Genomic DNA, 17,516 nt, shown 5'->3' with positions numbered 1-17,516 from the left:
TGTGAGAAGCACTAAGGGCTTACTCTGATTTGCTTTGCTCACAAGTGCCTGTGATCCGAGAATGAAGTAATAGCAGGCTTGGAAGTGTTTGCTGGGACCCCTGGCTGAGTCCCATCCCCCGTCTTTTAGCACGTGAAGGGGCTCAATTATAGACAGCAAGCCCACAGGTTCTTCTCTCAACCCTCCTCCTTGCATCAACACTGTTAATTATACCGCAGCTTCGCCCTCCCATCCTTCTATTTTAATCCTCAATTGATGAAACTGCTTCATCCCAGCACATATACTTGAGCACATAGAGTGGAGTGTGCCAGACCCATGCTGAGCTGGGAGTATTTGTTTGGTAACAAATAGGTTCACTGCTTTTCAGATATTAAGAGAGGGAATTTACCTTTTGTAGGGTGAATAAAGTAAACAGACTAGCCCTAGAAACACCTCCCAGTCATCACAGCCGTGTTTAACAAGGCCCGCTGCTGGGAAATGCTCTCTTTGCATTGTTGGCCCCGTTGCTCAGGTCAGTTTCTTTTTTCAGTTCAGTGTGGAAAGTTGAGGTTTTCTTTTATAATAGAAGTAAAACTGTGGTTAAATTCAAATGCATTAGAACAACAACAGGAACTGCCTTTCATTTTCTTTTGGCCATTGTCTGTAAAAGCAGAAGCTGAAAGATGAGTTGGTCGAGAATACTGAAGCTTTCTCTCTCAGGATGTTGCAGGGAAACTTTCCCATATAAATTGCAGATATTGTTCACCTGCAGGAAATGACAGAATAGTTGATGAGAGGTAGACTGCCCTGTGTGGTGCAGGGCAGACAAATTACATTTCTCAAGCTGTTTTTTTTTTTTCCTTCCTTTTTTAAAGGGTCTTACATTAAAGTTGGTATGACTTTCAGCAGGCTGACTTTTCTGATGTTCAGACTGTGTCCAAAGTACTCATTATGTACAGATAGATGCTAGCTCTATATAGACATCTATGTCTGCCTTATATAGATATAGCTATAAATAAAAGTTTGGGTTCAATAATATGAAAATATGTATTTATATTGCGCCTCATCACAACAACAGTTGCCTCAAGGTGCTTTTTATCCTAAGGTAAAGACCCTACAGTGATATACAGTAAAGAAGACAGAGAAAACCCCCAACAATCATATGACCACGCTCTTTGGAGGCAGTGGGAAGAAAAAAACTCCTTTTTAACAGGAAGAAATCTCCAGCAGAACCAGGTCCAGGGATAGGTGGCCACCTGTCGCAAAAGACAAAAGACATGCTGTGGAAGAGAACCAGAGATTAATAATAACAAGTAAGTAAATGCAGAGAAGTGTATAAACACATGGTGAGTGAAAACGGTGACTGAAGAAGAAACACTCAATGCATCGTGGGAATCCCCCAGCAGCCTGGACGTATTGCAGCAGAACTAAGGGAGGATTCAGGGTCACCTGATCCAGCCATAACTATATGCTTTATCACGAAGGGAAGTTTTAAGCCCAATCTTAAAAGTAGAGTGATTCCACAGAAGAGGGGCCTGGAAGCTGAATGCTCTGCCTCCCATTCTACTTTTAAATATGGGAACCACAAGTAAGCCTGCAGTCTGAGAGTGAAGACCTCTAATGGGGTAATAAGGTACTATAAGATAAGATGGGGCCTGATTATTCAACACCTTGTATGTTAGGAGCAGGATTTAAAATTCAATTCTGCATTTACCAGGAAGCCAATGTAGAGAAGCCAATATAGGAGAAATATGCTCTCTCTGTCTAGCCCCTGTCAGGACTCTTGCAGCAGCATGTTTTGATCAACTGAAGGCTTTACGGGGATTTTTTTAGGACATCCAGATAATAATGAATTACAGTAGTCCAGCCTAGAAGTAATAAATACATGAACTAGTTTTTCAGCGTCATTCTGAGACAGCATGTTTCTAATTTTGGAGATATTGCACAAATGGAAAAAAGCAGTCCTACATATTTGTTCAAAATGCGTATTGAATGACATACTTGGTCAAAAATGACTCCAGGATTCCTAAAAGTGTTATTCAGAGTAAGCATCTGGCTCGAAACCACATTTCTAGGATTTTTAGAGTACAGTAACCTCAATTTTATCTCCAGACTCTGGGGAGGCCTGTCCATGACTGAGGGTAATCTGTTGTATGTTTTTCTATCCAGGGATGACAGTGTGTTTGGAATCATTGTCGTGCTGAAAAAGGAAGCCATTACCAATCCATCCTATTGCATGGAGGATCAACATCTGATTATACTTTTTTGTGTTCATAACTCTATCAATTTTGGAAAAAATCACCAACAGCACTGGTTGAAATACAGCCCCAAACCATGACAGGACCTCTGTCAAGAGAGGTTTAACCGTTCTTGATCTCTTTACTTCTTGACACCAGTTTGAACTAAACATGTCGTGGGTTTATCACTTCATAAGACCTGTTATCATTGATTTTCAGTCCAGTTCTTTTGTAATTTGGTATACCTCAGTCTTTTTTCTCCCTTTCCATTTATTAAGAATGGCCTATTGACCTGCATGGGCCAACCCTCATGGAGACTCAAAAGGGCAAAACTGCTATGGGCCCCATGTGGGCAACCCTACATGTACCTCGTATGGGTTTTCTATGGGCAAAGTCACTGTGGGATGCTCACAGATTTCCCTCTAAGGTGCCCCAAAAAGCAAAATTCCTATGGGACATGGCAACCAACCTATATGGGTACCATATGGGTTTTCTGTGGGCTTACCCATAGAAAAGTCATATAAGGGCCCCAAAGGGAAGAACTGCTGTGGACACGCTTACTGTGGGCCAACTTGTGTTTGGTGGCTACTCAGGAAAAACAGCTCAAATGATAGTGCCAGTTTGACTGTGCTTAATGAGTACCACCAGGTGAGAGTCAGATGACAGTGCTCTTTGGTCTTTATCATCAGCTACTGGCAACATGCCACCAGTTGTACCAAGGTTTCCTGCAGTTATCTTCATGGCACTATATCAACATAGTGCCGGTGCCACACACAAAGAGAGAGAATCTCTTTGTTTTAGAGCCAAGGTTTTTCCAAAGCGTTCACGTTTCCGATGGAGAAACTGAGAAAGTGAATGCACGTAAACTGTGCCCAGAAATGGAGACTCCAAAGATGCCTCTTGGCACTGAGGTAGAAAAATTGTTAACCCTTGATGCTGTGTTGAAAAAGAAGAAGAAATTGTTCACAGAAATGGATGTACAAAGTTGTTCACTACTTTGCTGAATTAATTATTTGACCATGATTTTCGGTGCTTATCCAAGACTGCGGTGCTGGCCAGTCTTAAACGCTTGTACTTGGATAAAATAATTTTATTAATTCAGCATACACCTCCGTAAAAGTCCACAAGCAACACAGATCTGTAGTGAGAGAACAGGTTATTCACCAGGAAATGAACAGCAGGCTAGTCAGAGCATCCGTGTAAATTACATGCTCATTGCAACATCCTCACATCGCTAGGCAACAAGAATAAAATCCCTCACCAGCTTCCACCTGGGAACAGTGTCTGCAGTGTACAGTTTGAGAAGAAATAGCAATAAAGATTTCCAGTGACAACAGAAGCATTTAAAAAAGATTATATTTGGCCAGCCTCTTTATTTGCACAGACATTTTACATTTTATTGTTTATTTTTGTTAAGAGGTATCTTTGGAAAGTTGAATTGTGCATAGGGTGATCTTTTTATTCTGGGCAGTCTTGAGTAGTTTCTGCACGGAGATCATAAAGAGACCATAATTTGCATGTCAAACATGAAGAAAATATATTTTTGGTTTGAGACAGGTTTTCCAGAAATAACATCTCAGCGGACTGGTGCGAGACACAAAAGTGCTGTTTATGATTAAACAACAAGTGGTTTAGCTTCAGAAACGGGTATCCATCAGTCATCAGTTCCCAGGGATTGTTCTCATAAGCACAATCTCTGTTGTTGCGTAGATGTTGTTTCTGTAGACTTTGCTGTCTTATTTTCTAGGTTTTGCTGTGCATGAATGTGTGTGCACGTGTGTGTGTGTGCTCGGGTCTTTGTCTCTGCATGTACCTGTCTATGTGCATCAGTAGCTCCCTGTCTCTAATGGAGTCCTAGGGTTGTAGGCAGGCAGGGAGGAAGGGCAAGGAGAGGGAAAGTACAGCCTTGAGCAGACTTCCACTTTTAAAACCCAGCTCCGAACTGCTGCAGTTCAGCAGCTAGGCGGCCACCTCATTAGAATTTTTTACATTCCTCTTCAGGCAGCAGCACACTGCTTCTTCGCCACTGCTCTTTCTAAGCCACAATCTGTAAAAGATGATGGGATTATATCTAAACTGTCTCAGTCAAATATGAGGCTCTAAACCATTGTCTTTATAAATTAAATGACTGTACATACTGTTATAGCATAGCATAATTCAAATCAACTATAAACCTATTTAAGACAATTTTCTTTGACAGATTATCATCAGGTGTTAAACAGGAGAGGTAGTAATTCTTCTTTAGTCTAGATAAGTAGACCACCTAAGCACTTAGCTGTGCAATTAGCTTTGGGGTTTGTTTGTTTTTTTAAAAAGTCTCACTGTAGGAGTTGGACAAAGGCTTTCATTGTCAGAACTTGGGGCCCACCCAGATAATTGGATATAGGAATGGGTTTACTGTTGCTAACTATAAACTATGTAAAGTGTTTCAAGTGTCTGTTTATTCTCCTGTGTCTCCCACGTGAAACCCTGCTGAAGTGCTTTCTGTATAAGAGGAGAGGAAGGATCGAGGACGCCCTGCTGGAGATAATGGCAATGAATGTGTTCTGGCTCTCCTCCAGAACTGTCGTCTCGTGTACGGCCGTGAGTGAAATTCACTTTGCCAGCGGTTAGCGCTGCCCATTACTCACTGAACTGTGCTGCAGTGATAGCGAGGGGGGCCCAGCGTTAAGGCAGAGGAGCGTTAGCACAACGGCGCACTACGGGACAATGGATGTGATGAATGTCGATACACTGCCACTGGGTTTTCAAGTCCTCCAACTACACGTGGCGTTCATCGGCCCAGTTCTCAGTGTGGCACTCCACTTCACCCAGAGCGGGTACAACCTAGATCAAAGCTTTCAGTGTAAGGTAACTGCAAGAATAGAAGACAAGCTTTTTTTTTTTTAAAAAAAAGGTGTTTTATAACTCTTGGGCAGACAGCATTGCCTAAACATGCCCGACTTCTTCCCCTCCATGCACACAGATGTTCATCACTTCCTCCACTGAAATTGGTGGAATTCCAGGATCTTTGCTCGCAGTTGGATGATGCTAGTGTTGTTTGTCTGCCAGCATGCCTGCCTTGTTTTCCCCTGAAGGCGTCAGGTTCTCAGGTTTGCTCAATCAGATGGACGGGCAGGTTCGTGCCTGGTTCTCAGCCAGATCTGTGAACAGGAGGAGGCAGCAGGGAGAGGTGGGGAAGGGCAGAGAGAAAGACGGGGAGAGTCAAACAGAGAGAAGGAACTAGTGAAGTTGCTCTACTACGTCCTGTGCATCTGGAAGTTCAGCGGCTACCTCAGTTCACCCCTCACTCACTTACACGCCCTACATGAAAAGAAATGCTGTGTAGGAGTCTGGCTTGACTATTATTACATCAGTCTCTTTCTGACTGGTGCATGACATTGTGGCCAGTTGTAGATGAGTTTTTGCTTCCCTATGTATTCTGTCTTTTTTTCTTTTTGGCTCCTTTTATAGTGTATTCATCTTTCCCAGACATGATAGCTTTCCCTTTTTCTCCCTAACCCTCAGTTATCTGCTAGTTAATATGTGTTGCAGCTGTGAGTGAGTGGATTACAGAACAGCTAATCGGTCCTGTTATGAATCTCATACAGATAGTTTTCCCCCCCTTTTTTGACATTATTCTTTTGCCTTTTACCTTTTTTTTTTTTTTTTTTTTTTTTTTTTAGAAAAATAAGTCTGTTTCCCTTCTTTCCAAATTCTGGTTTGATATTTGCTCCATCTCTATCTCTCCAGTTCCGCTTTGCATTTAATTCATCTGGTTTTTCCTGGCGGCCGCATACACACAGCTATAGTGAGGTTCCCGTGCCAGGCAATTTTCAAAGACTTCACTGTGCTGGAATGAGGCCCCAGTTTTTGACCAAGCTTGGACAGAGGGACCTTTGTGTCTGTTGCCCAACAGCCCTGTCAACTCTTAGAGCGGGGAAAGATTAGTACACAGAGAGAGCTGATGGACTAAATGGTAGGGTTCCTGTTTGAAAGCCAATGGTGTCAGGCAAACAGCCCCTTAGCCTCATTCAAGCACGCAGTAATTACAAGCTTGTAGGGCAATCCTTCGGCTCTTTTGTCTCGGCTTTGGATACACTTGCCTGTTGTACTGGGAAACTTCATTCCCTCTCTGTTGGGAGACCCGAGGGGGAAGACTCTTTCAACTGCAGCATGTTGTCCTTTCTCTCATCAACATCAGCAAGATTAGCAAATGGGACTCCCCTTCAGGAGACACAGTCTTTTTTTTAATATAAGTCTAGTAAGCCAAGCTGTGCCTTAATGATGATGACTCAGGACATTCTCATACCCTCAGCTCATGCTTGTGATTCACTGCACGATTCACCGTTCCTGCTGACTGACTGCTGTCTGTCTTCCACCTTTGATTTCATGGGTGTCTGGAAGGCCCCACTGTATGAGCTGAATTAAACACACACTGAGGCTTCCAAGAAACTCATTACTCTGTCTCATTCCCAGAAGCACACAATCAACAAATTGTAGATCATGAGAGGTATGTCATAAAATCATCACCTCTTTATTGCTCTTTTTCTCATCTCTAGGTAGGGTCACATGGTCTACACTCAGAGGTTAGAGCCCCAATTACAGGAAGTTAACCAAATTTGGTCAGCATGCAGAAGCTGTCTAGACACGTCCCACTGAGATGTGGAAAAATCTTCTTTCTTTTTTTTTTTTTTAAATAGAAAAAGACTGATAGGATGGTTTAGAACAAGACGGCATTATCCTGTGAATCGTTAGGTTTTATCTTTGTTTCTTATAAAGTTTTCCCCGCTCTCAGCCAAAACAAGACTCTAAGTCTCAGTGCTATAGTTATTCTTTTAATCTGACAGGACCATGAAGTCAGCCGTCTGTCTGCGTAACTGTCAGCGAGGAGATTAGAGGCCTGTTTTCTGGGACATGTGTGTGCGCACGTGTATCATGTGTTAGTTCAATTCATCTCTCTGTCCCTGTGGACGCTCGGCGGCATAAGGGAATGAGGCCCAACGCTCTGGGACTAGACGCATGGTTTAACTTGCATTCCCTGACTATTTTCACTCCTATAAACGTGAGAGAAAGAGAGATTTAGTAGGACATGAATTAGTTTTTTTAAATAAATAATGAGTGTTTATTAATTTGCTCCAGGCACATAATCTACTGCCATGCCCCAAACAATTGATGTCCATTCAGCTAAGCAGGAAACCCTCCTTGTGTGACAGACTGAAGATCATATTGGAGATACTGCCTGTCATCCTACTTGGTTATGCTCTCGCTGAAGATTTCAAAAGATACATGAAGGTCGAATGATGTGATCCGAGGCCATTTTTGCTTGTAAGCTCTACCCATTAAAATAATATACTGGGTTTGATTTGAAAGTCTTCATGTTTGTTTCAGCTCACAGTTTGTTTGTGCAAAAACAGTGCAAAAGCCTGTAAGCACATTAGCCTCTGCATGCTACATTTTGCAAGCAGGATTTATGACTTTAATTGCTACTGCATGATTTAATGCTGCATGTTTTTTGCACAATATTGGGCCTGCAGAATCCCACTCTGCTGCATAATATGCACAGGCTTAAAGATTTGTTGTCAGAAAGCACTCTTCTGTGTACTGAAGCTAGGCTGACTCTGGCTGATTTGCCTAAGGCTTTCTGAAAACTGAATCATCTGCAGAGCTTTGAGATTTTGTGCTTACACTCTTTGCATGACTTATAAATCGATGTTGATATATCAAACATATGAGGAAAGCATCTAGGGAATATTTGGCCCGTCTCTCACTTAACTGTGCCACTGTGGCAACGTTGCCGGTCACGTGATACTGTGCACCACTTTCACATACATTGTAGTTTGTTGCCTTTGATGAAAAGCTTCCATTTCCTTAATTCTGTATGGTTTAAACAAAGGTGAGGGCCTTCTTTCTGCTAAGGACTGCATGATTTTGAGCTGCTCCTGATGTTTTGATGCAGTGTGAAGGTGGCTGTGCTATAGGACCGTCACAGTGCTCTTGTTGCTGGTGGCTAATGTGATCACAGCCACAGCCAGTCAGGGCCAAGTGAAAGTAAAGCCTTAATCTCCCTCAGTGTCTCACTGCCAAATTGGCCTGATTTGTCAGGCAGAGGATCATCACCCACTTTTCAGATGACTTTCAAAGGGCCACTTTGCTTTTTGATGTGCAGCTTGGCATATTTGATCCTGACAAGTGCGACTAAGCAATACAAATCACTAATGTTTGGCTATTTAAAGGGGCATTCGAGGAGATGTCAGAGAAGGGGTGAGCTAGAAGTCTGCCAGCTGAAGATATTTAGATTGTTCTCTCACTCATGTTCCATCTACATAAATGATCTTATTAAGGAAATGGCTTAGAATTTCAAGGAAAAAAAACCATGCACTCACTGTTAACCTCTTTTTATAATTTGGCAGACTTTCTGTGTTTCCCCACAATGGTTATGCTGAAATTGGTTTGAAAAGTAGGCTCCCTTATCTGAAATTGAACGTGCCGTTGAATTTTCACTGGTTTTTAAAAAGAGAAAAGAATTCACATTCTGTTCTCCAGGCAGGTCCGTGCATCCCACATATATACTGCTTTTTATAGAAAATAAGCATTTGCATATTTCTGAAGATCCTTGTGTCCTTGTGTGTTTTGTTTTTGGTTTTTGGGGAAAGGTTGGAAGAAAGGATGCCCTCTATTCGTGAGAGTAGATATTTTCAAAACCATACTAATATAAAATGTACTGCAGAGGTGGTGTTAATTAATAAATATAAAGAATGCTCTAAATAATATCTGCTACACTGCTTGTTTTCCTTTATTTCCAGTCTTATTTATGACAGGAAAAAGCCTTGTGACTCATCATGCGTATTCATTTATGGCTCTTTAGAATATTACTCTATGCACTTACTGATTTTTCTTTTGTTTCCAGGAGCGGGTGTTTGGAGTGTGGAAAATGCCGTGTGGCAGTCTCGACACATGTAAGGAGGCATAAAGCCGTCTTGAGCGCTGATGAGGTGAATTTGCCTCTTAATCCAGACAATCAAATGGCTCATGAGGTCAGAGAGCAGTGTCCCATCCCAGAGGCAGCCATGCTCACCTGCTGAGTGCCTTTTGCCTTTGGCACTTATGTAATGACCAGCCTGAAGCACCCACCCATGGAGCGTACCGTTGGGGGTTCGGTCCCCGCCAGTGATGAGTTTTACACCCGCCACCTGCGTATGGCCAATGGGGTTCCGGTTTCAAGCCGCACTGACAACATCCACGCCACTGTGAGCACAGGAGTGCCTAAAATGGGTGTACGGGCTCGTGTGGCCGACTGGCCCCCAAGGAAAGACGTTACAATGCCTCTGTGGCATTCATCTACGGAGCCTGAGAACCCTGGTGTGCCCTCAGCTGGAAAAAGTCACATAAAGTTAGGCTCTATAATGAGCCCTCAGGACTCAACAATGCTGCGTAACATCCACAACACTTTAAAGAATCGAGCCCAGTCCCAGGCTAACAATTACAGCCCTGACACCCGTTACCTCGCTCCAGGAGACTATAGAGGTCCTGCACATAGAAACCCACGGCAGAGACGCATCCGCCAGCGCAGCAATAGTGACATGACTGTTGGTGAGATGGAAGGCAGTGGAGACAGTGGGGAGGAGTGGGGTCCATCATCGGGAGCCAAATTGTCCCCTCTTCACCGTGAATATGGCAGCACCTCCTCGATAGATCAACATGGAGTAGCTGGAGACAGCTTCTTTGAAATGCTTAAGGGCTATCAAGGCGACAAAGTTGATCAACGTAGCCCTGCTCCAGAGAAACTGGAGGACATGCTAAATATTGCATCCAAGCAAGGGATTCTTGATCTTCAGGAGGATGTCACAGACGGTCATCTTCCTAAGGCGAAGGACAGAGATAAGCCCCCAAAGAGACGCACAAAGTCTGAAACAGGAGGCGAGTCTATATTCCGTAAACTTAGGAACGTGCGAGGTGAGTCCGACTCCCCCAGAGCGGGGTCTGATGTGGAGGACAGCCGAACGGATGACACGGGCCCTCCTCTCAAGCCCTGGGTGTGTCAGAAAGGGTTCGCTCACTACGATGTTCAGAGCATGCTTTTTGACCTCAATGAAATTATTCAGTTGCGGCAGACTGCAGGCAAGAGGAAAAACACCACCACGGGAGCGTCTGCCGCTGCCGTGGCCTCTGCTACCTCTACTCTGTCATCCACCCACAGCCTGCCTTATAGCTCTCCTAGTGGAAGCCAGGAAGATCTCAATTCCAGGGACAGTCCTAGCCTGGATGCTGGAGATGAACAAAGCAACGAAATGTTGCTAAGCTGCCCTTGCTTCCGCAATGAGATCGGTGCCGATGGCATTGCGCGGCGCAAGCTGGGGGCTAACGGGCCAGGGTATCATGGGCTTGTGGGTGGCGGAGCTGGAAACTGTGGCTCAGGGACCCTGAGTGGGGAAAATAACTTGTACGAAACATCTGTGAGCACACACTTAACCAATGCTGGAGTAGCAGTTCTTGAGGGACCAAAGGAGGGCCCGAGCACGCTCAGCGAAAAGGGCAAACAATACATTGTGGAGCACGTGGACCTGGGAGCCTACTACTATCGGAAGTTCTTCTACCTGAGGGGTGAGATGCATTCACCTGCTTTCATTACAGCTGTCATAGCATATAGATGGATTTATTGTTTAAAGAAGTAGTGCTGTTGAACATACATGATCAGTTTTTAATTGTACTACTACTTCTACCTCAGATCATTGGAACTACTTTGGGCTAGATGAGGCATTGGGTCCAGTGGCAGTGAGCATGCGCAGAGAGAAGCTGGAGGAGGACAAGGAGCATGGCCAGCAGTATAACTATCGTGTCATCTTCAGGACCAGCGAGGTCAGATATAGTGTCTGTCCTGCATGGAACCTCAGCATAACGTCATGCTATTCCTGTCTACTGTGGAAAAATATGCCCACAGCATTTCACCAGTTTGGGAAACAAATTACTTTGCTTGTCTGTGACGCAAGCTTCTTTGGATTTAGGGTGCTATACATGCACCACAGACCTTATATAACCATATAGAAGGTGTGTTTATTGCAACAACTCTATGCATCCCATATTAGGAAGACCAGCTCAAGGTAAAATAAGTCTCAGTCCTTGTTTGGGTTTTTTAATTTTTTTTTGGTTATGCAACCAACCCCTGGGCTATTCAGCTGTCTCACAATATCAGCAATGTGTGAAGAAACTTCAGGAAGTGCGCTCATCCTCCAGCCTCCAAGGCCTGTCAGCAACCTAAAACCGCTGTGTGGAGAACTTTACGTCTTTGTTTCAGTAAAAATAGACTGTCATATTTAGTAGTTGTGTTAGCTCCCCTGTCTTCTGTGTTTGGCTTGGGATATTGGATTTTGAATTTTGCGTTATGGGATTATATGGACATGCATTCCCAGACAGTGGATAAAGGCATCTGCCTGGGGCTGTTTGTTGTGGACTGAGGCAGGACAGGTGCATGTGATTAAACCCCCACACTTTAGCCTGAATTACCTAAGCACACCCCCACCATACCTTCTAGACATGGGGAACACAGGTCTATTGTAAAAACAAGCCCAGCACAGCCTCAAGCTCGCAGGAGAGAGAAAGTCTCCATCCGTTCCAGCTGCTTATGATAGCCAAGCGATTGAGCTCAGTCCCAGAGCCCAGCACAATGCACACTTTGTGTACACAGAACGCTTAGACAAGCCCTTCCACCTCCTCTTCTTCCTCGTTTGCACTTTGTGATTGTTCTGTGTTTTCACATAACTTCTTAATGGTTGAATGAGAGGCAGCTATGACTTTAAGAACCACAGCAGCCTGTGTTTCCTTCCATGTGTCAGGGCAGGCATGTTTTGTTATCACTGTGTTTCATCTCCAAGAGTTCAGAGCGCATTAAAAATTCCTGAGGTGCATTCCTTTGGTTCTCGCGCTCCTCACTGTAATCTCCTCTTCTTTATCTCTGTGTTTCCAGCTGATAACTCTTCGAGGTTCTATACTAGAAGATGCAGTGCCTTCCACCTCTAAGCATGGCACCAGCCGAGGTCTGCCCATTAAAGATGTACTGGAGTATCTTCTGCCTGAGCTGGATCTCTCCTGCCTCAGACTGGCTCTCAACACACCCAAAGTCACTGAGCAGCTGATGAAACTGGATGAACAAGGGGTAGGCGGAAAATAAACAATTTTCCAAAGGATTGGAAGTTTAAAGTGCTGCAACATGTGTTTATAATAACTGAATAGGAATTCTTTTATTCAACCTGCTCACTGCTGAAGTAGATTAAAGAAATAAATTGACTGTCATGTTTGTGTCTGTGCTTGTTCTCAGCTGAGTTTTCAGGTAAAAGTGGGAGTGATGTACTGCCGAGCAGGGCAGAGCACAGAGGAGGAAATGTACAACAACGAAGTAGCCGGTCCCGCCCTGGAAGAGTTCCTCCAGCTGCTGGGGGAGAAGGTTCGCCTCAGGGGCTTCACCAAGTACAGAGCCCAGCTGGACACAAAAAGTAAGTTTCCCCAGCATACTTATAGATGACACATACAAACCCGCTGATCACTGAAACTGATTGCATATAAGAGTGTAGATATCTTTCGTTTTGGTAGTGAAAGTAAGACATGATGTGAATGGTGACTTGGATTTCCCCTTCTTCATATTACACTTTATAGTTTTTGAACTTTGGCCCTTTATCTTGGTAAATCTTATCTTCTCCGCTTTTATCTCACTTTCTGTTCCTTCTGACCAACATGCCCGCTACAACAGTCTATTAGTGCTGGCACTAGAGAATAAAATGACACCTGATGTGTTGTGACTATATCAGGACTTTTATGTTGCCTGGCATGACTAAACAGATTTGTTAGGTGAATGAATGAGGCCCTAGATCATTTACCCTACATTTATTGTTGGTTTACAATAGTACAAAACTTTTGGCTTTCAAAAAAGATTGTTTTGGGATTTGCTAAAGAGGCGCCGTAAGATGTTTCTGACTGAAAGGCATGGGCAGAGTTATTTTAGCTGAGCTTATCACACACAATCCTCTTTCAGACCTCGTAATTTGGGGAGGAGTGTATTTAAATGAATCATACATGTGATTTCCTGCAAATTGCGCCATTATTTAATGCTGAAACAAAAGCATGTCTTATTTTGTGCCTGATATGGCTGTGATAGTTGTTCCTAGGAGAGTTGATTTATTTGGAATTCCATTGGGAGATGTTATCAGAATTAACATGTAATTGCCATGGGTGGATTGCTCAAAGCTGTGGGGGTTAGCATTGCTAAAGCTTGGCCTCTGTCCTCTTCACTGAGTTCTCAGCCTAAACACATACTGCTGGTTTCCTATACTGTTATTTTAATGTAACAGAGCAGAAGTGGACTTAGAGCATATAGTAATCTTTTTTTTTTTTACACATTTGATACAGACAGCTTTGAATCCTCTGTTTCCAGGTCTTTAACCAGCAGCAAGTGTACACAGAACTGTGTTTAAACGCCACAAATCTACCTTCTCTTTATTATCAGATCAATTAAATAACATGTTATATGTCAAAATGAAACTACCATTGTGACTCAGACAGATGTGAGAAGTGTGCTGTAATAATGATGCTCAGGTTTCATTCAATATAATTTTGTATTTTGCCACAATTCAGATTTTGTCTGCTGCCCACAGGTGGCTGTGCTGTACGTGACTTTAATAAAGATCTGCAGCCTCACACAGCAAATTTTTAAAAAAAGAGATAGATGCGCACATTTTCAATAAATACGTTAGCATTCGATTAATCAGAATGTGATAGTAAATAATTATTATTTACATTAATCTGACAGGTCAGCTGTAACACTGGAAATTAATTAAACTTCCATACATTTGCACATTGAACTCTCTGCTCCTATATTTGTTTATTATTTTTTTGCGATTGGGGTCTCGGCCTATTTTTCCCTGCTTAGTAATTCTAGCCCTTTGTTGTGCAATGGCAGGGAAAAATGTAACGAGCTTCCCTTACAGGATGCATGAGTAAAACAATTAATTGTTCTCTTTATTAACATTAGCTTTGACAGGCTGACATTGATCCACAGCTGACTATTGTGTAGCTGTTTGTGCTACAGTGAAATTGCATCCTGTCTTGCACAAAAAAACACTGAAAAGAAAAATGAATGGCAGTAGCAATACAATGAGTCTGAACACTGTATTCCTATTTTTCCTGCAGCGGATTCCACGGGCACTCACTCCCTGTACACTTCATACAAGGATTATGAGATCATGTTCCATGTGTCTACTCTGCTGCCTTACACGGCCAACAACAAACAGCAGGTAAAGATGGGGAGTACATATTTCGTGGTATGTCCTGAGTTGTGTTTTCGGAAATGAAAAACTTCTTTTTATTTGCGCCACAAAGACATCAGAGAGGAATGTTATGACTTATCATTCAGGAATCAGGTTTCATTTTAAAGAATGTGGTTTTTTTGGAATGCCAGTAAATGGAACGTACCAAATCCTTTGTATGACTTTTACATTCAGTTGTCACGCCTCTCTAAAAATTCCTTGTTTTTCAATGACTAGTTGCTGAGAAAGCGGCACATTGGGAACGACATAGTGACCATAGTGTTCCAGGAGCCCGGCGCTCACCCTTTCACTCCCAAGACTATTCGCTCCCACTTTCAGCATGTCTTCATCATCGTACGAGTACACAACCCCTGCTCCGACAGCACATGCTACAGGTGGGTCTTTAAGCGTGACCAGCAGAGATGAAACATGAGCAGCCTGTTTTGAATCTGTAAACTAACCAAGTACTTTTTAGTGCCTAAACTTGACCCAAAATTGAAAATGAAAAGAATTCACAAAAAACAATAAAGGGAAAACAAGTTTTAAAACAACTGTGGTCTCTTGGCTGACAAGCTCGTGACTCTGCTTTTAATTGTACCCTTTCTGGTTCTTTAAAAGAGGCCTATTATACCTCAGCAAGCCTTTATGTATTATATCTCAAACTTTCTTGTTGTGAGGGAGAAGATCATCAAAAGAGGAATAAAGCTAGCTGAACAAAGGACTGACTTTAGACTTTAGTTTCCTTAACTGAATTAAGGAAACTAAAGGCTAGCTTGGAACCAAATTAAGTGTTTATACAGATCAAAGACAAAGGGGTATTCTTCCCTGATAAATCTGATACTGAATCAGAGCACATGCTCATATTTAGTTTTAATATGATAGATAGATAGATAGATAGATAGATAGATAGATAGATAGATAGATAAGTATTTATTGTCATTGTCAGAGAACAATGAAATTGCGTTTGGAGCTTCCGTACAACCCATAAATACAATAATAAAGGAAATAATAAATACCCCTTAAAACCCAAGTGTAAATATTTAACCCAGTGTGACTCCAGTGCAATAAGACAATCCTTAGCAACAACATGAGAACATGACAAGTAATGTTCATAAGAAATTCAGACAAAGACCTGAGAAACATGACAAAGTACAACAATGCAACCCATACAATATTATTATTGTACTGTGAGATATGATGTCAGATATGATAGTTATCTATTTAAGAAAGAGGGGTGGGGGACAGGAGGGGGAAAGAGAATAAAGATATGATGCACCAATGCAGACCAGTTCAGTGCTATTAAAGAGTTGGATATGGTTATTGTCCGTGAGAGGGGGGCAGAGAGTTCAGAAGCCTCACAGCCTGTGGATACAGGCTGTTGGCCAATCTGGATGTTCTGGCCTGTATAGACCTGTACCTTCTCCCTGAGGGCAGCAGGTGGAAAAGGTGGCGCGCAGGGTGATGTTGGTCCCGCAGGATACTATGCACCCTCCTCAGACAGCGAGTGGGGAAGATATTACTAATCTCTGGCAGACTTGTTCCAATAATTCTGCCAGCTTCTTTCACCACCCGCTGGAGTGCTTGCTGATCGGCCTTGGTGCAGCTGGGGAACCACACTAGAAATCCATACGTCAGAACACTGCTGATGGCACAGTTGTAGAAGTTCAACATCAGAGATCTGGGAATGTGTGCGCTCCGCAGTCTCCTCAGGTAGTAGAGGCGCTGTTGGGCCTTCCGTGCAACTGAGGTGATATGGTTGCCCCAGGACAGGTCCTCGGTCACAGTTACCCCCAAGAATTTAAAACTACTCGCCCTCTCCACCGCCTCACTGCCAATGAAGAGAGGCAGATGGTTGTTATGACCCTCTGATGGATTTCAGCACAGTGTGTTGGTTCACATACTTTCTAACAAACAGATCCCAGGGAGCCCCGTCCAGTACGACCTCATCTTCTACTTAAGCTTGTGTACTTTAACCATTTTTTTGTATACTCAGAGTATACATATAGAGCCCCACAAGAGTCAGAGTAATCATAGCTTATGGTATTTCTGGGGACTGGGCCAAGAGGAATTTGTTAACTGGTGTGACCAGTTTTACTCCAGATTAACATGGCTTAGGTTAAAGAAATGGGCCCGTTTCCCTTATCACTCATCTGTCTAGTGGCAGCTGTGCTGCAATATAAATACATGAGCAATGTTATAGATGAGGAGCTATATTTTCTGTTAATTATCAAAAGTCACTGGATGTTATTTTTAAGCAAATTATGAAATGTTAATGTAGACGGGACACTGGTGAAAATATTTTATTCTTCCTTTTCTCAGTCAGTGCTTTCCTGTTCTGTGATTTGCTGTTTCTTAAAAAGAGGAAGTAGCTTTGCTGCAAGATTATTGGTGTGATCCTTCATGATCTTTAGGCTCAAAGGCACAGAACATCGCTTTGGACCTGCAGAGTCCTTAACAAGGTTTAGCCTCCTCAAAGGTAGTGGTTATACATTAACATAAATTAATGTACATAAATTACATAAAGTAAACCTTGTGCATATCTTTGCAAAGCAGGTTGTGTCTGAGACCAGACAGCAGAATTTTATGCTGAATGACGATGCTTTGGCAGTGTATGAGCATATGCAGTGAAAACGAGATGCATTGCAATTTTAAATGGGTCAAACTGACAAACCTCAGTGACGTTGAATGAAAATCTGATTTTGGCTTCGCATCTCTGTCTGGGACCGGATCCTTTTATGGGACTCTTAAAAGCTCCACACCACTTTTCAGAGCTTGTAGATGTGTTTTCATGCAGGTAGCTACAGTAGCATTAAGACAAAAGCACTGACTGGAAGGCAAAAGCTAGCATAAAAGCCTGTTGCCTGGCTGCTGTCCCGTCTTCGTGAGCTGCGTTTCCACTGCACATCTGTATGCGTGTGAATTAGTTTGATTATTGTCAGATAGAAGAAATTACTTGTGCAGTAGCTGTCACATTGATGGGGGTTCTCCCGTGGAGTTGTGTGGCGATGACACTTATGCGTTTCTA

At 42.9% G+C, this 17,516-nt stretch overlaps 1 protein-coding gene across 2 annotated transcripts in view; it reads left to right on the top strand.

Annotated features, from left to right (window-relative positions):
- The window catches only part of LOC146366223 (signal-induced proliferation-associated 1-like protein 1), a 41,690-nt gene that overhangs the window by 10,250 nt on the left and 13,924 nt on the right, over positions 1–17,516 (top strand). For both annotated transcript variants that reach the window (XM_084915776.1, XM_084915777.1), the window contains exons 2-7: positions 9,106–10,799; positions 10,924–11,054; positions 12,160–12,348; positions 12,511–12,685; positions 14,376–14,479; positions 14,729–14,886. In XM_084915776.1, the coding sequence (XP_084771902.1) occupies positions 9,308–10,799; positions 10,924–11,054; positions 12,160–12,348; positions 12,511–12,685; positions 14,376–14,479; positions 14,729–14,886 (2,249 nt within the window). In that variant the 5' untranslated portion in view covers positions 9,106–9,307. The remainder of the gene's footprint in view (positions 1–9,105; positions 10,800–10,923; positions 11,055–12,159; positions 12,349–12,510; positions 12,686–14,375; positions 14,480–14,728; positions 14,887–17,516) is intronic.

The sequence above is a fragment of the Perissodus microlepis genome, chromosome 19 (assembly GCF_051167445.1).
Source record: "Perissodus microlepis isolate ML-2025 ecotype Zambia chromosome 19, ASM5116744v1, whole genome shotgun sequence".
Taxonomy (NCBI): Eukaryota; Metazoa; Chordata; class Actinopteri; order Cichliformes; family Cichlidae; genus Perissodus; species Perissodus microlepis.
The sequence above is the reverse complement of the archived record's forward strand: the minus strand, read 5'-3'. Positions and strand labels throughout refer to the sequence as shown.